The sequence below is a fragment of the Delphinapterus leucas genome, chromosome 2, assembly GCF_059928025.1.
Source record: "Delphinapterus leucas isolate spDelLeu-1000000601 "Yukka" chromosome 2, BTC_Dleu_Yukka2, whole genome shotgun sequence".
In the NCBI taxonomy this organism is placed as follows: Eukaryota; Metazoa; Chordata; class Mammalia; order Artiodactyla; family Monodontidae; genus Delphinapterus; species Delphinapterus leucas.
In genome coordinates, this window is record NC_143130.1 from 150,285,013 (window position 1) to 150,307,282 (window position 22,270).

Genomic DNA, 22,270 nt, shown 5'->3' on the forward strand with positions numbered 1-22,270 from the left:
GGCCAGCAATTGTCAAAACAGGATAGACTGTATTATTGAGGAGAGTGGGGTTAAGGCCACAGCCTGGGGGCAGGATCTTCCGTCATGATTCATACACAACATAACCCGGTGGTGTCCTCCACGGTCCTGAGGGCTGTTTCGAGCTGGGAGAGACCTCAGTGCTCATCAAACCAGTAGAACCTGGGGCCCAGGGAGCGGACGTGATTACCCAAGATCACACAGTAAGAACAAACCTACCATCTCCTCTGCTACATTTACCACGATGCCTCCCGAGGACAGGGGTTGCTTCCAAGATGTCAGGTTTCAGTGGGAAGAACAGGTTCAAAACATAAGAGAGGGCAGACGGGCCACAAGCTTCTTACGCTCTGTGACTTGGAGAAGGGAATTAGCCCTGGCCAAGCCACGGCTACACAGCAGGCCCTGTGCACGATGCTGTCAGGGTTAAGAGTGCTGGCTCTGGGCTCAAACAAATATGGACCTGCATTGTGTGTGACCCTGGATAGATGACTCAACTTCTCTAAGCCTCAGGTTCCTCTTGTGTAAAATGAAGATAAAACGAATACCTCATAGGATTTGGGGGAGGATGAAACAAAATAATCCCCATTAAGCATTTAGCACATTTGAAAACTGGCACTGAACAAGCAAGTACGAAATATATGTTGGCTGTTATTTTTATCTCCAGCAGTTGTCTTACTTAATTCTCACACCATCCTTTAAGAGAGGGAGGACATAGGCTCAGAAAGGTAAGTGACTTTTGCTCAAATTTATGTATCCATTTGTATTTGTTAAGCTCCTACCAATAGTCAGGCACTGTTCCAGACACTGGGGTTGGAGCACTGAACAAAGCCGACGAAAATCCCTGCCCTCGTGGAGCTTACATTGTAGCTGGGGAAGACAGACAATAAATAAGAAATATAGGTGAATTGTACAATATGCCAGAGGGTGATAAGTGCTGTGGAGAAACAAAGCAAGGAAGAAGATGGAGTGAGGGCGTGGCGGACTGCAATTTTAGAGAGCGGCCGTGAAAGGCCTCCACCTGATCACATTGGGCAAAGGCTTGAAGGAGGCAGGGTTGTAGGCATGTGGATCTCTGGGGGAAGAGCATTCCAGAGAAAGGAAAGCACCCATGCAAAGGCCCTGAGTCAGGCACCAAGGATTAGAGGGATAACCTGGAGGCTAATGCTCTGAAACAGCCTTAGAAAAGTGTTGTCCATTATGATGCTGGAAGCTGGGGTTTGAACCCAGAATGGATTCCCAAACCCAGGCTCACAAACACACTCTACCTTGCTGGGCCCCGTCACAGGCTCCCTAGATGATTAGCTGGTGTGATCGTGAGGGCGGGGCGTTGATTCTGTTCTTTGTGTGGTTCAAAGTCAGATACCAGGAAGGGGGTGAAGAATTCCACTTCCAAATAAGTGTAACATCTCTATCTTTAGAACCAAAAACGGGAATGTAAATTCCGGTTAAGTACATGAACTTATAAAGACAGAATATTTGAAATCAGGGCATCCAAGACATCCAGGACATGGTCACCGTAAACAAACAAAAATGCTTTTCAATCCCAAAGATCCTCAGCTATTTCTCCTTCATCCACCCCTAATAAAGAGCATATGAGAAACTCCTCCTTCACTGGCCCGGGGAAGGGGAAACTGGGTCTCGTTCAAATCCTCTATCTGCTGCAGTAGCAACAAGGTCCAAATAGGCAGCATGAAGGAGGGGTGGCTGGGAGGCTCAGAGACCCCGTCCTGACCTCTGGTCACTCTCGGGACCTTCTGTGTGCCTTCCTTTTCGTCCTCTAGGTAGAGGCCCTCCACCTGCCCCCACCCACCCACCCACATTTCTGAGCGCATTGCTAGGAAGGATCGAAGAGAACCTCTTGAAAGGTTCCCACTCCAGATTATTGCCAGGTAAACACACAGTGTATTTATGATGTAATGGGCCTGTGCAGGCAGAGCTGAACAGAGGAAATTGCTCACTTTGGGGAGGGGCAGGAACTCTTCCAGGCCATTACGGTCCACTAAGTAAGTTGCCTTTGCCAAGGTGAAATGGTTCCCTCGTGACTTGAAAAGTGAACTATCGTCTACCATTTCCTAAAGCATTTAAGTTACCTGGGCCATGACCTTCCTCTTCTCTCTCCTTGAAACATGTGCAGCAGGGCTGCCGTACTTCTGGTCAAAAGACTGGGAGAACAGCAGTATTTCAAGAGGGTGGGAGTTCATGTGGAAGGAGGTTGGGCAGGGAGCAGGATGGAGAAGACACAGCCTAGAGCTATGGGAGGGACCTCAGGGTTATACCAGAGAGGACCCTGGGCCCAGGTTCCGGTCCTGGGCATTTTCTGATACCCCCCATCACCTGAGTCACCTTCAGGAAGTCCACAACTCTGGCCTCAGATTTCTCATATATAAAGTGAGAAGGTAATTGCCAAGTTCATATTCAGCTCTAAAATGCTGTGATGATAATCCAAAGACGAAATTGCACGGGAGCATTTGTAATGACTGGGATGTCATGGTTGGGCTGAGATGATCCATCTTTGTTTCCGATCCACAAACCCCTTCAACTGAATGTTACTGACGCAGGACAGACTGAGACCTAGATGGGGTTTTCATCCGGGCGCCAAAACAAAACACATGAAGGGAGCTGGTCATTTTTATGTGGAGCTTGGAGGCCCAGAGGAAAATTGTACAAATAGGAGAGGGACACACACACACTCAGCCCCTGAAATTTTAATATCAGAAGATCATAAGCTGTATCAACAAACCTGGTATCCCAGTTGGTGCCAACTAAGCCCGCTCGCTTAATTACATGCCGAGAGCGCTACAATTTAAAATTCTGGCAACCGTGTTCTATGCAATTAAAAACAAACCAACAGGCCTTCCTTGCGCCCCAGGATTTTGTTAGTTTGCTCCTGCTGTTCTCCCACATCCCTGGTAACACAACGCTTTTCACCAAACATCCTCACTCCCCTGTTCCCCTAATGCCCGCCCATCATTCTCTGACTTCACACAAGGGGCCCATGGTCAGCTATGATTTATTGCCGTAAACAATAGCTTTGCTTACTCCCAGCCCCAGCTGCCAAGTCACTGTGCTTCCATTTTTCCCCATTAAGGAACAAGATTCCTGGACTGAGTTGAGGATGCCGAGTGGATTTTGCATCATCACTGGCTTTGAAAGTGAGAATTGAGCATCCAGCCTCAGTTAGCCTCCATTCATTAATCAGCTCTGCTTTCTCTGCCTTTCCAGGTTTTTGAACAGAAATCTTGAGTGCCTAAGAGATGCTCTCCATCGGCCAGAATCACAGGGGACAGAGAGCCCTGAGCCCAGCACGCATACTTCCAGGGATCATCCCAACCAAATGTTAACGCCAACTACATATTCTCGCGAGAGCTAGGAACCAGAAGCTGTTGGGTCGGGCGTGAAGTTTAACATCTCCCCAACCTCCCACCCCTTCCTGCCCCAGCAAATACTGACACTTCACCAGGGAGCAAAGGAGGCCCCATGGGGTACGCTTAGGGATGGAATCTCCACATCAAATCCATCAGCAAGACCTGGGTGTTCTCCTTTTCTTCTCCTTTTTTTCACCTCCTTTTCTTCAGTCCAGGCCTTCCTGGGTGTTGGGCAGACAACTGTAACAGCCTCCGTTGACAGCTGTGACTTTCTGTTACTCTAGTTAATCCACCCTCCACTCCACAGCCTGGAGGAGCTTTTCAAAATTCAAAGTAGATGATGTCACCCATGACTAAAAACAATGATTTCTTTCTACTTAGAGTAAAATCCAAACTCTTTACTATGGCCTCAAAGACCCCCAATGCAATCCTCTCTTGAGGGACTCCTTATCTTTCGGGTCTCAGCTTAAATCAGTGCTTCTCAATCAGGAAAAATTTTGGTCCCAAGGGATGTTTGGCAACGTCTGGAGTCTTTTTTTTTTGGTTCTTACAAATGGGGGTGGAGGGTCCTCCTACTGGCATCTCGTGGGCAGAGGCCAGGGATGCTGCCAAACATTCTACAATGTGCAGGATAGTCACCAAAACAAAGAAATGTCTGGCCTGAAAGGTCAATGGTGGTGAAGTTGAGAAATCTTGGCTTAAATTCATTTTCTCTGAGAGGCCTTCCCCGACCATCTTTATCTCAAGCTGGTTCCCACCCCGTTGTCCTTCACATCACTAACCACAATCTGTATGTTTTTGTTGTTGTTTACCTACTTGTATTGTTGTTTACATACTTGTATGCTCCACCAGGTTAGAGACCAAGTACGTCTTGTTCAGCTCTTTTGCCTCAGCACCTATCACTTAGTAGATGCTCAATAAATATTTGTGGGAAGAAGAAGAACAGGAAGGAAGGGAGGAAGGAAAAGAGAAAGGGCGGCCAAGATTGAACAGCAACCCTTCCTATTATTTATGAGCCTCTTGCAGTGTCACGCCCACCTTCATGTTTATGTGGAAAATCTTCCGTTCAACTTGGCCAATTGCACTGATGGTTTTACTACAGAATAAGCTTCCTGACCTTTGAAGTGTTTAAAAAAGTCTATGCTAGGGGGCTTCCCTGGTGGCGCAGTGGTTGGGAGTCCGCCTGCCGATGCAGGGGACGTGGGTTCGTTCCCCGGTCCGGGAAGATCCCACATGACCCGGAGCGGCTGGGCCCGTGGGCCATGGCCGCTGGGCCTGCGCGTCCGGAGCCTGTGCTCCGCAACAGGAGAGGCCCGTGTACCGCAAAAAAAAAAAAAAAAAGTCTATGCTGGGTGGTGGCATGAAGATATCTAGATTTCTTCAGTATTGGCTTGGTTTCCATAAGATGTTACTGAAAACCCGAATGAACTTTTTGGCCAACCCAATATGAGTGGAAGGCACATGTAAACCCCCAGCCTAGAGGGGAGGGATGGGCGATACCACACTGCATCCATTTCTCTAGCAGCTGGTAAACCCATTCAGAGGGCCAGCCCCCAGTTCAGGCTCTAGTTCCTTTTCTTTGTGACCCTTAAAAGAGCGTTTCCAATAAGCACTTCACCTTCGGAAGAGCATTCTGTCCTTTGTCAGCTATTTCAGACTGCCCTTGAAGGAAAAATAAATTGGCTTCAAGTTTTCCCAACGCCCATTTATAATTCCTCACACAAAGCCCAGCCATTTACACTATTTTGTCCTCCAGAGGCCAGCTAACTCTCTCAAAGATGACCTTCTCTCCACCTCCACCGCAACGACTCCCAACCCAGTCACCTCTCCGCCCACTCAGGGCCACCAAGGACCTGTGGGAAGGAGCTGCCAGCTCGGAAGTTACTACAATGCGCTCCTTACTGGAATGAATCTGCCTACATTTCCCTCTTAAACCCCAGAAATTAATGTTATCTTATTAACAACACAAAATGGAAAAGACGGAGCTCTTTCAGTTTAATCTGCTTAGTTTCCAAGGCTGCACAGAGCTTCTCCAGGGAATGCACTTGGCTTTTGTTAGAGGAAGTAAAAAAAAAAAAAAAAAAGAAAAGTCTAACATATTATTTGGCATAAATCTGCCTATTTAATTTATATTGTGAAAACCCACTGATTAAATCCTGGGCCTGTCACTTTCTTCCTACGGAGTCTACAAATATCATTGCTATTAGGACGTCTCACACCATAAAACTCCCTACTGCAAATCCCACGTTTATTCACACGCGCGCACACACACACACAAGATCTGCTCTTTATTTTCATCAGCGCCATCTGGTGGTCTCTCAAATCCTCTAGGACTTTTAAAAATTACTGAAGCCCCCAAAGAGTGCCAGTGTATATATGTGCTTTCTATCTATCGTATTTGAAAATGAAACCAAGAAATTAAAAAAAAATTATTGATTTGTTTAAAAGTAACAATAAGAAACTTGTTAAATTTTAAACATAAGGTATCTTAATGAAAAATAACTATATTTTTTAAAAATTCTATGAAAAGACAGTCATTATTTTACATTTTTGCACATCCCTCTAATGTCTGGCTTAATAAAAGGCAGCCGAACTCTCCTATCTGCTTCAGCATTCAGTCTGTTTCAACATCTTGTTTTGGTTGAAACATATGAAGAAAACCTGGCCTCACACAGATATGTAGTTGGAAAAGAGAGGCATATTTTAATAGTCTTTTCAGATAATTGTGGGTATTCTTCTTTGATACTATACCAAAACTCAACAAGTTGTAGTTTCTTCAAGATTAGTTGGAATGTAGAATCTGAAACCATATCCATGATCTTTTTATACTATGCTGCATTAGAACCCATTGGTCTATCCTGGGCTTTGAGTGGATTTTTGTCTTGTTTGTTTGTTTTGCCTGCACCCTGCAGCACGTGGGATCTTCCCTGACCGGGGGAAAGAACCCACGCCCCCTGCAGTGGAAGCACAGAGTCTTAACCACTGGACCACCAGGGAAGTCCCTGAGTGGATTTTTTTTTTTTTTTTGGTTTTTTTTTTGCGGTACACGGGCGTCTCACTGTTGTGGCCTCTCCCGTTGCAGAGCACAGGCTCCGGACGCGCAGGCTCAGCGGCCATGGCTCACGGGCCCAGCCGCTCCGCGGCATGTGGGATCCTCCCGGACCGGGGCACGAACCCGTGTGCCCTGCATCGGCAGGCGGACTCTCAACCACTGCGCCACCAGGGAAGCCCCTGAGTGGATTTCTGAATGCTTGATTTTGTAGCTCCATTCACTGTATTATGGAAAATATTGGTTCACTGAGTTATGCAGAACTTCTAGAAGTTGACACATTTCGTTATATGACATAAAAAAAAATCACAGTCATTAATATTGCTACCAACCTCATCAGAAAAACCTTTGAAGTATCAGCAGGCTGTCAAAGCACATGACAGACTCAAGTTTTCCAAAATCCTAATTTTTACCTGAAAGCTCAAATTTTATCATTGGTTGTTTTCCTTGAAGTAACAGTCTCACTTCATTCATTTTCGAGAATATATCCGCCAAATCCTTAAGCCCGAATAACCATAGTTGGCTTGGCAATCATTCTCTTGAGTAAAAATGGCGACCTATGAAAAAACAAAGCAGCCAGTGCAGCTAGCAACTCAGTCACACGTGCTTTCCCTCGAGACGACCTCTACAGGCAGCAGATGTGCTTTATGGGAACTTCACATTTCATCACACAGAACCTTCAAAAGATGACCTCATGAGTCAAGATGTCATTAAGTTGGTAACATTTACTGTTCTATCAAGGATGTACTTAAGTGGAACTGGCACCTCCTCCGTTACTGTAAGCACGTGGTGGTGGAGAATACAGGGAGTTCTGTGCGGTTTGGTGTCACTGCCATGGCAGGTGCTAAGGTGCCAGGAGTTTTACCTATCATTGTTTTTGTACTCCCGGTGCTGATTGAAAACCATTGCTGTATGGGCTGTGGGACGAAGGAGGGAGGGGCCGTTATATTCTGTCATTAACATCGTTTGCTCAGAGATGGCGTCAGCAATAAGATCCCCATGCCCAGAACCCACCTTCTAAACCCCACATCCCATGTTATTCCCCTTGTCCGCAGCCTTTTCAGATGCCCTATAGAAAGTCTCCTTAGAGATACATTTTTTCCTCACTCCTGGGCAGCCTAAATAGTACAGATGGGAACCCAGGTGGAAGCATCACCCCCCCACCCCCGTTTATCACCTAACCTAACACAATGATAAAGAAAAGAGGACAAGAACAAAGTACCCTACGAGGTGAGGAATGCAAGATAAGCTGTCTGGCAGAGGCTAAAAATCCCCTTTACATGGGCTGCTTGCAATCTTGGAATCTCAGTTACCTTCACCACCCAGTGCCTATTTCAGCCTTATTCACATTTCAGGTCTCAATTTAGACATCACTACCTACCTCTCCTCTCTCCCTGTCTCCCTCTCCCTCCCCCCACCCCATTTCTCCCTCCCCCATCCCTCTCCTTCTCTCTATATATATGTATATATACATATATACTTAGAGAGAGAGAGAAACAGTATATTCTCCTAGCGCCTCATTTGTCTGTAGCTTACCTGATTTTCCCCACTAGATGGTAAACTCCCAAAAGGGAGAAGTCATTCACTCTTGGGGTTTAAAACACAGAGGGGACGTGTTTAACACGTTTTTTATTAGTGGATGCCTTTAGATGGGGCTTGCCTCTCATGTGCCACAGTTCCCCCAGCCCCGCCCCCGACTGCATCTTTTTGTCATAAGAATGCATCATTCGCCTGACCCCCCAGCTCCCCACCTCCTGCATCCCAGACCAGAGTAGGCCCTCAATAAGCATTTATCAGAGGGATGCTTTTTTTTCTTTTCAGGTTGGGTAAAGCACAGAACAAGATGGGAGTCAGTATTTCTTTAACGACCCCTGCCCCTCACTAGCCATGGCCCTCAAGACTGTCTTGACCTGCAGGAGTCCTGATACCAAAAGCTCAGCCTCTCTGTACACCTGTGCCAAACTGAATCTAAGAGACAGAGTTTTGGGCGAAGTAGAAAAGGATAGCTTTTCTGCTTTGCCAGGCAAAGGGGAACACAGAGGGATCCTGCCTTGAAAAACTGTGTCCCAGCCCGGGAGGATTTGATGAGAAGTTTTATAGCAAAAGTTCAAGGGTGGGGTTGCTGACAAGATTAGGGTGTGTGCAGGGCCTCAGGTGGTCGTCCTAATCTTGATGAGCTTCTCTCTCCCATTAATCTGGCCTCAGGTGGTTTCATGATGCTCCTCCCTTGATTAGCAAATGTTCAAATGTGCTCTTTGGAACTCAGGAAAGATCGTGGAGGCTGGGGTCTTGCCTACAAGAAACAGGGGACAAAAAGGCCTCCATGCCTGGGAGCCCCACTGGGCCCCACTCGGTTTCACTCCCATTGTAAACTTCTTCAGTGCATCCTGGCATATTTGGTCTCACCAAGGAGACTATGAACTTCGAGGGGCAGAATCCAGCCTCTCTTTCTCTGGCCCAATTCTCCATTGCCTCTCCCCTCCCCAGCCCAAATGTGACCACTTAATTTGTCAACCACTTAAGTTACAGTCAGCTTCGACACCTGGGTAGGTAGCAGAGAGTCTGCTTGAAACAGGAGGGAAGGGGGCAGGGTACAACTTTTAAAAGAATGACATAGACATAGGACATGACAAAAACTGGCTAGAACCAACTAAGTCCAAGATGGCGGAAGATTTGACTTCCAGTAGACCTTGAGCCCTCATTATACACTCATTGTAACACATCAGCGTATGCTAAATGACACCCCCACAGGCACCATGACCGCTCCGAGGCCAATAGGCCAAAAAGTGGGCAGTGGCCCAATTCCTGGAAATCCCCACCCCTTCTCCAAAATAGTTGGAATAATCCTCCCACTTGTTAGCCTATGAAATTACCCAGCCCATAAAAACTAACCACCCCTTATTTCAGGGCCACTCGCCTTTTGAGACAGACCGCATTCTGTCTATGGAATGTGTCTCTCTCTAAATAAATCCACTTCTTACCTATCACTTTTTATCTCACTGAATTCTTTCTGCGGTGAGACATAAAGAACCTGAGCTTCACTGAGTCCTGAGACCAGGTGTGTGATCTCAGATGACTACGGGTTCAAGTCCCAATCTGGGTTTCAGCTGGGTTCAAGTCCCGGTGCATGGGTTCAAGTCCCATCTGAGTTGTGCAGTTTCATGCTCATGAAGAAGAGAATTCTCTTCAAGCAGGAGGCCTCTGTTCCTGGAAGATCGAGTCTTACAGAAAACAGAAAGGGGTACAGTCTTATGTGTGGGGAAGGGCTGGGGGCAGGGAAAGTGTGGTAGGAGTTTGGGAAGGTAGGTTAGGAGCAGATCGGGAAGGCCGTGCTAAAGAATGTGGATCTTCTACAGACGTTGGGGTGTAACATGATCAGACCTGTATTCCGTGAGCGTATTCGCTAGGGCTGATCTTCTGTCCCAACCCTCCCCCTTTTCCTCTTGTCACAAGGAAGTCTCCAGCCCCTGCCATTGAGACTGCACAAGAGGCGCTCCTTATTGGGTGGTTGCCCTGTGACCAGCGTCTGAGAGGAGGGGCAGGGCAGACGCCCACCCTTCACCACCACCACCCAATGCCCCTATGCCAAAACATGTTCTCCAACTCAAGCTGGTTAGACTAGATCGGGTGGGGACCCGAGGGCTCAGAGGATTAGTACATCCCAGCCTTGAATGAAGCACATTCCATAGTCAAGTAAACAGGGTGTGGTGTACCTTGGTCCAGCCCAGCTCCTTTCATGGAGGGGTGTGTCCATGTATCACAAACCTAAGAGCGCACTGCAGGCCTGTCCAGGACCTGACATTCCTAACCAGCTATGCCCTCTAGGAGGCCTGCATGTACCTTCTCTCTTAGAACTTTCTCTGTTCATGCATTCTCACCAGGTTCTGCTTGCATTGTGCAGGTGGCTCACCTCTCTCAGTTGGGAGGAAGAGATGAGGAAGGGGGTGAGGAAGGGATTCCATTAGGACCAGGAAGCTGGTCCTGGCCCTGGCCCCAATTCTACTTTTCAAGAGCAGGGCTTCTGTAGTTACCTTGCTGTATTACTTGGGGCAGGGGGGCAGCCTCGAAGTAAATGACCTCTGGAACATCTGCAGAGAAACCTGAGATCATGAAGAAGTACCCTCAAACTACTGTATTCACCGTTGTTTTGCTGACTGTAAAAGTAACATATATTCATTGAAAAAAAAAAAGTCTTCAAAGTTCTGAAAGTAAAGAACCTTTTTAGATTATCCATGATACCTCTCCATAAAGATATCAGTAACTATGTTTCCATCTTTTTCTTATGCCGACCAAGTGGATATTTTTTTAAAAAGATAGAAAGGAAAGGAAATATATTTTCTGTATATAATTGCGATCAAGTTATTTTTGAAGTTTTTGGTATGCTGCCTTTTAACTTTTGAACACTTCCCTATTTCCTTAACTATTCTTGAACAATCTAATTTTAATGGCTATGTAACCTCACATACGGTTGAATAGTAAAATCAGAGATAGGAATCGAGGGTGAGGTATCGCCTGGGGCCACTTTCACACAAAGAAGAGACAGGCGTGTGCTGCTTGCTCTGAGAGGAAGCCACCTCAAGCCTTTGTGCTCCCCCTTCCCTTAAGACTCAACTCAGGTGTCACCGCCTCCCTGAGGTCTGTGAAGCCCCAGCTCAGGCACTTCCCTGGTGGCGCAGTGGTTGAGAGTCCGCCTGCCGATGCAGGGGACACGGGTTCGTGCCCCGGTCCGGGAAGATCTCACATGCCGTGGAGCGGCTGGGCCCATGAGCCGGCTGGGCCCATGAGCCATGGCCGCTGAGCCTGCGCATCCGGAGCTTGTGCTCCGCAATGGGAGAGGCCACAACAGTGAAAGGCCCGCATACCGCAAAAAAAAAAAAAAAAAAAAAAAGGAATCCACCTATCAGTGCAGGGTACATGGGTTCGATCCCTAGTCCAGGAAGATCCCACATGCCAGGGAGCAACTAAGCCCATGCACCTTAATTACTGAGCCTGCACTCTAGAGGCCGCGAGCCACAACTACTGAGCCCGTGTGCCACAACTACTGAAGCCTGCGTGCCTAGATCCCACATGCCAGGGAGCAACTAAGCCCATGCACCTCAACTACTGAGCCTGCGCTCTAGAGCCCGCGAGCCACAACTACTGAGCCCGCGTGCCACAACTACTGAAGCCTGTGGGCCTAGAGCCCGTGCTCCGCAACGAGAGAAGCCACCGCAATGAGAAGCCCCCACACTGCAACGAAGAGTAGCCCCCGCTCACCGCAACTAGAGAAAGCCCAGCAACGAAGACCCAATGCAGCCAAAAATAAATAATTAATTAAATAAAAGTTTAAAAAAAAAAAACATGCTCTATGTTCTCAGATCCCATGTTGACTGAGGAAGAGGGTAGAAGTAGACCCCCCAAATCTTGTTTGGGTCATTTGTAGTCACTAGAACCCTCCTGTAAATAATGTTGAGATGACTTGTTAAACAAGTCTTTGTCTGCATCTGACTCATTCTTTGATATGAGTGCAGGGGCTAGAATCAGACAAATCTCGGCTTCACTGTTTGAGAGTTCTGTGGCCTTGGGCCTGTTACTTGACTCCAGTCTTCATTTTTCTCAGTATACAATGGAGAGAATAATGGGACCTGCTCTTAGGATGTCGAGATGTTGTAAATGAGATAATGCAGGTTAAGTCTTAGCACAAGGCTTGGCGCATTGTAGCTAGTTGTTATTACTAAATGAAATTTCTGGGTCCACGTTATAGAATTAATGCCACATGGTCAAACCGCTTTGCAGAAACATGGAGCAATTTATATACATACTCCTCTCATGGCATCTTCTCAAGCAAGGAGTTGGGTCAATTTTTCATCTTTGCCCAATCATCCTGACAAAGGTTATGTGGCCCTGGTCACACCTACTTTGAAGTCCAGCACAGGGTCACCTTCCCCCCCCCCAGTCTTAGCGCCCAGAGCCCACCAGAGTCACCATCCGTGGGTAGCACAGGAAGGGGCTAAGAGGGATGTAGTGAGTGAAGGCCACAGTATTAAAGCACGAACGGGTCAATATAGAAATTCAGAAGCCACTTTTCCACATGCAGCTGAATAATGAAAGAGTGGACTAAAGTGCCAAAGAATGCCCCCAAACAAGATTCTTCTGTCTGTTTTCACCCTCATCCCCACCCAAAGCACAATCACGGAAAGTGGGAGCACAAAGGCTGCTTTGTGATCAGCCTGCTCCAGAAGAGACCCAGAGAGATTAAGTGGTTTGCCCAAGGTCACAGAGCTGGCAAGTGCCATTAAGAGTTATCAAGACCCGAGGAACCCATGACTCACAGCTGCAAACCTTGTCCACAAGTGTACAAGTCCATTGGTGTTTGTCGTCTTAGCCACATTCACAGCTTCACCAGGAATGTCAGTGTGGACAGTGATAGGGGGTGAGAGACAGCACATACTTGCTAGGAGCTCTGAAAGCCAAAATTCACGACCTGGGCGAAAGGAAGTTATGTGAAGAAACGGAACCGCCCGGGCAGGCACTGGTCAGCGCTACGCTTCAGAAAGGCCCCTGTGGTCCAGCTGGGGGCTCCAGGACCTTCAGGGAGGTTCCTCAGCCACCTCCTCTTTCCTGCACCATATCTGCCCCTCTCTCCAGTTATTTTACCCCTACAAATGGAAATTCTCAAGAAACAGCCAGTTACTTGGACATCTTGTATAATCACCAAGAAAAGAGGGGAAAAGGACAAGTTTACAAAGCACCACAGCAAACCAGAAGTCATTATTGTAATCGTTTTATTCAAGTCTGTGTGTGCTCTGGTGGTGAGACCAGGCTGAGATCAGCATCACACTGTAATACGATAAGAGGTTTAGCCATTGATCCAAGCCTGCTTGGCATCCCTAGTTAACAATTTACAGTACCTTGAAAAAAAAAAAAAAAAAGCCGAAGAAAAGAACCTGATAAGTTTCCTTCAGGACTTTTCTATTTTTAAATATTGTTGACAAATTACAATAACTTAAATCCCAAAGCAAAATGGGAATTCAAGGACACGGGGTCATCACACATGGACAAGACACTGGAGCAGAGAGGGCTTAAGATGAAAACTAGGAGCTACACACTGAGGAACAAAACTAACGTGTATGTGAACTTCCACTTTACCTAGACTTGAAGGCTCTAAGGGGGAGGAAAATCCCAAAGAAAGGTTTTCTGTGAATTAAGTAAAACCCATCTCCAACTCCTTTCCTTAACCCTCTAGAAGATACAGATACAGTCTCAGACTAAATCTCCGTGTGAGTGTTTGAACATGCGTGTGTGAGATTGTGAGTGTGTGAGCGTGAGTGTGTGTGTGTGTTTATCATGGGTAGTTAGAGGAGAAAGTCGACAGGTTCGTCACCTCCCTTCTTTGCTACAACTGGGTATTAAGAGCTTGTGGCTCAATACAATAAAAAGACAAAAGCCTGATTTCAAGTTCCCAAGAGGAGCTACAGTAAGGCTTCCAAACTCCAGAGGCCGGGAGGGATGTGGGTTGAAGCTGTGCTAAAGGGCAGTAATGGGGCAACTGTGGGCTGGAAACAGAGGCGAGAGGCCCATGGGCCTTCAGTGGTCCTGGGAGAAGAGCTACAGGATGGACACGCTCAACCCTCGCCCCCGTGGAACAGGTCCCTGAACACTTGTGGAGAGGAAATGATGGACGAGGAAGCAGCAGAAGCAGAGAGGAGGTCGGCTGAGCTCCAGGGAGATTGCAAGTCCTGTTGGGTGTCTCTAGTCACAAAGGGAGGTGATGGCTTAGCCACAGGACAACTCCTCCCCGGACAACGAGCTACCTCAGAGCCTCAGTGGACCTAAGCTAGGCTGATTTTATCCCAGAGCTTCTAAACAGTGCCCTAAAATGTGCTCAGAGGAAAATAAGACATGGCTTTGGAGCCAAACAGGTCAGCAACACTGCTTCCTAACCATGTGACCTTGGGCATGTTTCACAACCATCTGAGCCTCAGTTTCCACGTCCTTAGATGGAGGTAATATCCCCCACCCCACCCTCCCAGGATTATTGTGAGTCCAAAAAAAAAAAAAAAAAAAAAGAAAGAAAAGAATATAAACCTTTAGGACAGCACCTCTCACCTAGAAGAAATATAATGGTTTCATATAATTTATTGTTAGTCCCCATACCCGGGCCAGGATAAACCCATGCCTCATTCAGTGATGAAGAAAAGAGCCACAGCCAGCATGGCTTCTGGAACTGGAGGGAAAGATAAATGATGAGAGTAAAATAAAGATGACAGAGAATAATAATGGTAGCGAAAAAGATCCCAAGGGAGGTGATATGACGGCTGAAGGTCATTGTACGCCAGGCACAGTGCTAGGCAGGCACGGGAGTAAAAACACCTGTGTCTAACTTCTGTCCTTTCTGGAACCGGGAGAGAGAATGATTTATTCACTTCTCTGCAAGTTCAAAGATGGCCCTTAGAGGTTTCAAATGGACTCTGAAGAATCCTCTCCACTGTAATCCCTTCCCTTTCCCTTAAAACACATACACACCTCTAAGTGGCCTCAGGGTTTCAGAGAGGCTGAAAGGAAGCTGGGGGACATCCAGGAAGAGTCACCTCAGTCACAGGTCCAAGGCTGAAAACTGCCCTAGGTGTTTCACTGCTGTTAAGTCAACACATTCCTATTCAAACGCAAACACTTTCAGAGAGCTACCACCCGACTCAGGACTGAAGGGAAGGGCAACCAGGAAAGACCTAACCCTACCTCACAGCTCTGCCTGAGCTTGTTCAGGGGAGGAACAGGTAGGGCTGAGACTAGGATAAGGTGAGGCACTCGCCTTGTACACAGAATTTAAGGGGTCACCAAAAACAAAACAAAACAAAACGCAGTTATCCAGATGAATCATTATTTCAATGCAATACTTTTAAAAGTTAAAGTTAATGAAAAGTGCATGATGAACACAATATCAAAATTTTAAATAAAGTCGGGATCTGTCAAAGCAAGTACCTGGCTGTGAAGGATTTCAGGAACGTGGGCAACACGTTACGGTCTTGGACTACAGGGAGTGTAGAGCAAGACCACCATATCCACGGGGCCATCACTCACCAGGACCCCCCTTGATAAATCAATCTGACCTCTGGGTTCAGATTTCCTGAATGTCTCCCTCACACATCCCAATAGGAAAGGCCTATCTCTGAACCTCTGAAATTGTACTCTGGTGTCTGTCCTGAGATACCTATCTAGCTGCCAGGTTCACGCATGCCAATCAGGCTAGTAAAACTAGGTTGTGGGTGTTTGCAGGGAGGGTGGGTCAGACCAGTCAGGAAGGAGATTGGGTCAGGGAAAAGGCAAGTCTGTTTCCAAGAGAAACAAAGAGAGGAGTAGAAAAGCTCATGCCTCAGCTAACCAGCTGGGCCCCGAGGCTCTTTGTAACTAGCTGTGGTCGTGAGCGAAAGACCCAAAGGAAGGCCATGGGCAGGGGATGCAGGGAACCACACAACCAGTAAGAATCAGGAAGAACCAGTCCTACTGGCTCCAGATCAAGGAGCAGCCCAACCTTCGGCAGGACAAATCAGGGCTCCCTGAAATGGACAAGGGACGGGGTGAGGCCTGTCAATAGTGTATCAGGACAAATGGAAAATAATCTAAGTGAATGAGAGGCTCACCTGGCCCGTATAGCCAACCAGAAGCCCAGGGCGGGGTCGGGCTAATTAGACACCTAAGCCCCGTTAATTAGCCTTAATCAGCTAGGACTCCAGTTTCTGCCTCCTGCCCTTCCAAAGCCAGTGCCTGGGGTGGCAGGCACCCAGGAGGCAAGGCCAGGGCAAAGCCAGGGACTGAGGGCTCCCTGGAAGTAGCACTGGGTTTCCCCTTCTGATGTGGATTTTCATTCATTTGAATTCCTGATCTAAGAAAACAATGATCTGTCTGAACAAAGAGAGACATTTGGGAATGTGTTCCTCACAACAGCTGGAGCTTGAGAGGAAGTCATCTCAGGCCTGAAGCCAAGGAGAAGGGGCAGGTGGTCTAGTCGGTCAAACCACATGAAATGGCCAATATTTGACTGTTTTTGACTTCCAACCACACGCACACGCACACACACACTGTTCTCCACAAAAGGAAGCGACCCAGCAAGGGGAGGCTTACCAGTGCTAGACCAGGGGCCCCAGGACCACAGATTTTCAAGCTAGAAAGGCTTCGTGCTTCATCATCCTCAGTTCACAGCTGGCCCAGAGGCCCAGAGAGCGACAGACGTTTGCGACATCACACAGCATGCGGGCGGGTAGCTCCGATCACCAGATTCCTGCCGCTCGTGCCGCCACGTTCGCTTACAAGGCACTGTGAGCTGCTCTGCCCCGACCCCGGTCTACAGTCTCTGGCAGAGTCCTCAGAAGCCTGCCGCTACAGAAGCGGCAGCACCTGCTCCTTCCCCGAAATTCTTCAGGAGACAATGGTGTTTCTGACCTGCCCGACCCACACCTGAGTCAAAGGCACAGGCTAAAAGCAACACACGCAGAAAAGGTCAAGGTTCTGCATTCACAGAGGGGCCTGCCGCACGGACATTTCAACCGTGCGGCGTACCACTCAGAGCCACCCAGCCCTCGGTACCCGCTGCTCTGTGCTTTGTGAAAATCGAGCTGGAAGAATTAGGAATGCTCGGGAGGGGCTCTTTCCCTGTGGGGGAGGGAGCAGGGAAGAAGCCTCCAAAGGGGGGCTGTGAAGCAAGACTGTTGATACCACTTCAGGCCTAGATGCCCTTGGGGTGTCTTATGGCATCCCTGAGCAACTGTGGTCTGAGGGAAAAGGGGCCTTGTGAGGAAGCCTACACCATGACCCATGTCCCAAGGGCCAGCAGACCCTTTCCCAAGGATTCCTTCTGGAACCGGCCTGGTTCCAGCCTCTAAACACATCAGACTTTGGGAATGACTCCAAGAAACAAGAGACCCCGAATCATCACCTGAATGCTGCCTCCAGCTCCCCGTCTCCCATCGCCCCCTCTGTAAGACACTAATGGTAGGACCATCAGCCTGACAAATTAGGTGGGGGAATTAGGAGGGATGCTTGTAAACACCAGGGGCTACATAATGCAGTAGAAGAGCATGTGCCTGACCACCGTCCCCATCAGTCATGCTAAGCTAACTCCAAATCATTCCTCTTCCAGAAGCCAGAGGAAGTAGGCAAGTCCCCTAGAGGCAAAGGCGGTAAGAACTGCATCGTCCACTTCAGCAGTTTGTCCTCTTCGCCGGCAGGGAGCCACGGGCTTCACAGACCTGCTCTGATGCACACTCTCTTGCCCTTGTGAGGGAAGCAGGTGATGGTTGCTTTTACAGGAAGGAAATTTGAGAGGGACTAAGAGACAAGCCCAAGGTCAGACAGCAAAAGCAGAACGGAGAACAGAGCCAATCTGTTCAGGTCTCAGGAGTCTGGTGCCCGACTCAGCAATCAGTCCAAGCAGCTTTTTAACCTCTCTTCACTTGAATCTTCATCTTTAAGCACTTCCCCTTCTCTACCAGTAAGCGTAACAAATGTAGAAAGCAAATAATGTAATTTTGTAAAGGTCAAGAGGAAAGGTTAGCACAATTCTGAGTCATCCAAATGCAAGGTACCACCACCACCACCATCATCTTCACTACCAGACCTCCGGATACTAAAAGATGTGAAGATAAGAGCATCTGTCAAAGCGTCTTAGACATAACATATGAAAATAACTGGGACACCTACTCAGCCCCTGGCAGTGGCCTGGATTCCCAAGGACAGAGGACAGTCCTGTGCAAAATCAGTGGAAGGAACTGAAGGAGTCAAGGAGAAGGGGCAGAGAGCAGTATCTGTTTCCCATCGCCATCTTCCATGTAGCAGCACCTGCCAAGAGGGGTGGGAAAGTGTCTGAGGAAAGGGAAAGGGGGTCAGCTACTGCTGCTGCAGGGGTTTGATCCCCGCTCCCAGGCCTGCCCCTGCCCATGACCATGGAGACAAGGGAAGCTGAGTGGACAGAAAGCAACCCAAACCTGTTACTATACAGGATCCTTATCCCACCTGAGCCTTGCCCCACAGAGAGAGCGTGGCAGGCAGGGGCCCCTCGGAGACCTGGTTTGGAGGAGCTGAGAGATGGTAAGTCCTCCATCTTCGTGGAAGTCCACAGAGGCACCTTCAGAATAACCTCGCTTCTGCTTCTTGCGGGTATAATCGCTCCCTTAGCAGACACCCAGCCTTCCCTTGTCTTCCCCTGGATGGATGAGGAAGAACCCCGTTCAACCTCTTACTCGGCGGCAGCGCGCCATCAGTCTACTCCTCACCAGTTACACTACACTTCCAGGACAGACAGCTGCAATCCAACAAAATGACAGAAAGCAGAAAACGAGCAAAGGAAGACTTCCTGCCTCCTTCCACAGAGCACTGTCCAGAGCCAGCATGGTCTGGACTAGGCTGTATGCTGCACCCACCGGGGGCCATTTAGTGGGGCTAAGGGTTTAGAGATGTGTTAGTGGCTTAGGGCCTGGGGCCCTGGAGAGTCCTGGGAAAGGGCACAGAACAGGCCACCTGTGTCCCTCTCCCCATCAGGAATGAAGGGGAGTCACGTGGTTGGCTGGAACCGCTGACGGGATTCACACTTCCCCCCTCCTAGCCGAGGAGTGGGGCATGGGGGCAAAAATAATCTCTTACGTACTGTCTTCGCTGAACAAAGAGACGGAGAGAGATGAGACGCGATAACAGAACCCTGGACAACAAAACCAACAGTGCCTCCCTGCCCAAGACTACACGGGGCCCTTGAACCAAAGTGTCTGCCAGTGGGCTCGTAAAACAACGAACAAGTTGAAAGCCAAGGTCTCCCCTTTTGTCCTCCCCAGGGCAGGACTTCTATTGTAGTTACAGAGCAAGCAATGACCAAATCCATCCCTCGTGCCCGGATGGCTGCTCTCCTGTCCTGCCATCCAGGCAGCAAACGCAAGGAACCTGCAGGTGGCCCTCCAACACCTGCAGAGAAATAGTCCAGGACAGAAGACAGTGGAGTGATGTGTAGAGTCTTGAGGGGGGAGGAGCGTGACCTAAGGACTCTACTCCTGTCCAGCTGTTATTCCCGCGCAAAGACAACTGATCACACTTGCTGCAGGAGCCTGAGGGCGAGAGGAGATGTGGAGATGCACGTGAGAAAGCTCCAGGAGAAGCTCAACATTCAAGTTAAGGAGACAAATTCCAGAGAAGTCGGGGTTGGCCTCTGTTGTCCTTCCTACCCAGCTCATGGTCCAGAGCCCAGCGGGAGGGCTATCTGTGCACAGAGAGGCCTTGGTTGGTCTCCAGTGCTCGGAACTTGAAGGTTACTGTACATCAGGGGCTCACTGAGCACCTTACAGACATCATCGCTCACCACATCCACTCACACAAGGAACTAAAAAGCACTCCGTTTTACTTCAAGGGCTTCACAGACTAATGATGGATGAGAAGGAATCCCCACAGTTCCAACTCCCAGGGTCCAGGACCCACCCCCATATGCTATTCTGGTGCAGTGCAGAGATATCTCCCCACCAAACACATAACCTGAAGTCCACTAATTCCAGGGGTTGCAAGAAAGATCAAGGGAAGGGAAGAACACATACAGATCAGATGACCAAACGGACAAACACAAGAACTTTGTCTCTGGTTTCAGAACTGTCACCAGTGAGTCTCCCTGGAAACTATTCCTGGGATGAGAGTGTGTTTGTATCAGAACCTGGTCTGACCACATCTGGACCCCAGGTAGGAGATGGGTGCCGTCAACAGGTGCTGGTTTCTGCCCTTCTTTGAGTGTTTACAAAAGGAGTGAGGACAGACAGACTCCATTACCCTCTGTGCTGCAACTCAACTGTATTTCCTAACTCCCTCCCCACCTCCCCCACCCCACCCCACCCCACCCCTGTCTCACAGAGGCAGGTCCCTACCACTGGGAGGCTCAGAGGAATAAGTGGGGCGCCTGGAAGTGCAGTAGGTGGTGCTAGCTCCATCTACTCCTGTGCCCGACACTGGGGCACTTTGCCTTTAGTCCTCTGGCCGGCACCGAAGGGCTCAGGACACAGAAAAGCTCACATCTCACACCAAACGAGATTCTGATTCATGAGTATCAGGGAAGAATGTAGAAGAAGTGCAAAATCAATCACAGAACATCCAATACTGGTGTTTGGAAAGGCTGAACTCAGGGCTAACAGAGGGAGCCCAGGAGGGCACACCCAGGGGGCTGAGGAGAGGGGGCAGCAGACAGATTCGGCTGAGGGACTCTGCAGGGTCACCTCGAAGGCAAGGAAGACTGTGGAGGGTGGAGGACATGCACGCACCCCTCCCTGCCCTACACAGCCACGGCCCTTCCAGTGGACCTGGGGAGAAGGGCCCTGCAGGGCACGAAGCCCTCTCAAGGGGCCCTGCTTCCATCCCTTCCATCTTCAAAGTGCATTATCAGTGCAAGAAGTAGGGCGGGAGCTCAGGGGGTCCAATTCTGAGACAGGGCTGTGCCAGCCGGCTCCCCCCATCTCCTGCTTCCCCCTTGCCCACCCCCAACCCTTTTCGTGCTAAGACCAGAACTCTTGCTGGATCTCGTAAGGGGCAGGCCTGTGTGTGTTCAGTGCGGCTCTGCACAGCGGCACGGTGCCGTCCTGACTCTGGCCCTCCGCGTCCAGGTCCAGAAGCGTCCGCTCGGCGGGCGGCAGCGGCCCCGCCTGGAAGGGGGGCAGGGCTGGCAGCCCAGGCCGCTCCTCCACGGTGCTGCTGCTGCTTGCCAAGCAGGAGTCCAGGTTGCTGGGCGTCTCCGTGCTGGAACTGTTGGCTGGGGAGGCGCTACGGGCGTGGCTGGGAGACACGAACCACCAAGGGTCCAGTCGCTGCCGGTTGGCAGAAGGACGCGGCCGAGGCAGAAACTCCAGGGTCTTGGGTCTCTCCAAGGCAGAGTCCTGCTGTGTGTTCCAGCGCCTTGGGGTCGGGGGAAAGACCACATTGGGGTCAGGGAGACGGGGGAATTCACCTGGGTCTCGGCTGGGGCTGGGGGTTTTCAACATTCCTGGTCAAAGAGACAAAGGGAGAGGCGTTCGATAATGGCACCACACTTCTGGGCCACACACGCTGCTTCCTCCCCACCTCGCCACGTCCCTGTCCACTCGGGATAACGTGAATTACGAGCGCCTACTATTTTTCATGCAGTGTGCTGGCAGGCACTGGGGATGTAACAGTGAACTACAAGGCCACGGTCCCTGTAATCTGATAATAATGGGACACACGGGGCTCGTATCTGTCATGAAACTTGAGGAAATGTCTGTTCATTCGCAGTTCATCCATTTAATAAACGTGTGACAAGAACAAAGCTAGGTGTCAGAAATCTAAAGACGAGTAATCTAGGGGTCTCTTTTCCCAAAGAGGCCACCTATCTGATTGTAACAAAAAAATCTAAGCAGGGGAAGGGCAAGCTGAATGGTCTAGTACTATTGTCGTTCACATTCAAATCTCACTGAGAGGGTATTGCCATGTTCTCTTCTCCTACGGGATCCGAGGTGGTTTCTAGGTCAGACTGCGGTCTTCTAGGGCGCAAGGGACAGGGTGGGGAAGGCCCAGGGTGACAGTGCACGTCAGGGTGTGCTGGACGTCAGACGGAGAAGGCGAGCGCGTGCACCGGCACAGCAGTTCACCTGGACACATCTCCGCGTCTGAGCGATGGGATGAGTGACTAAGGGATGAGTGATGGAGGGCGTGATGCCCGGGCGGAAGCTCGCCTTCTGAGAGTGTCTGGACTCACACTGTAACGAGAGACAAGAGCCCAGCTGCGTGGCCGAAAATACCCTCCTGCGTGCAGGGCAGGATTACTCTCGGTAACTGCAGCCTCCTCTTCAGGGAACAAACAGAGCTGGACTCCTGCCCTTGTCCTGAAAGC

The 22,270-nt window shown here is 49.3% G+C and overlaps 1 protein-coding gene across 5 annotated transcripts in view; it reads right to left on the reverse strand.

The window, feature by feature from the left end:
• Window positions 1–19,772: 19,772 nt before the first annotated feature.
• Window positions 19,773–22,270, reverse strand: part of MAP3K9 (mitogen-activated protein kinase kinase kinase 9) — a 71,582-nt gene continuing 69,084 nt past the window's right edge. For all 5 annotated transcript variants that reach the window (XM_089907899.1, XM_022570239.2, XM_089907897.1 and 2 more), the window contains one exon: window positions 19,773–21,406. In XM_089907899.1, coding sequence (XP_089764025.1) covers window positions 20,922–21,406 — 485 coding nt within the window. In that variant the 3' untranslated portion in view covers window positions 19,773–20,921. The remainder of the gene's footprint in view (window positions 21,407–22,270) is intronic.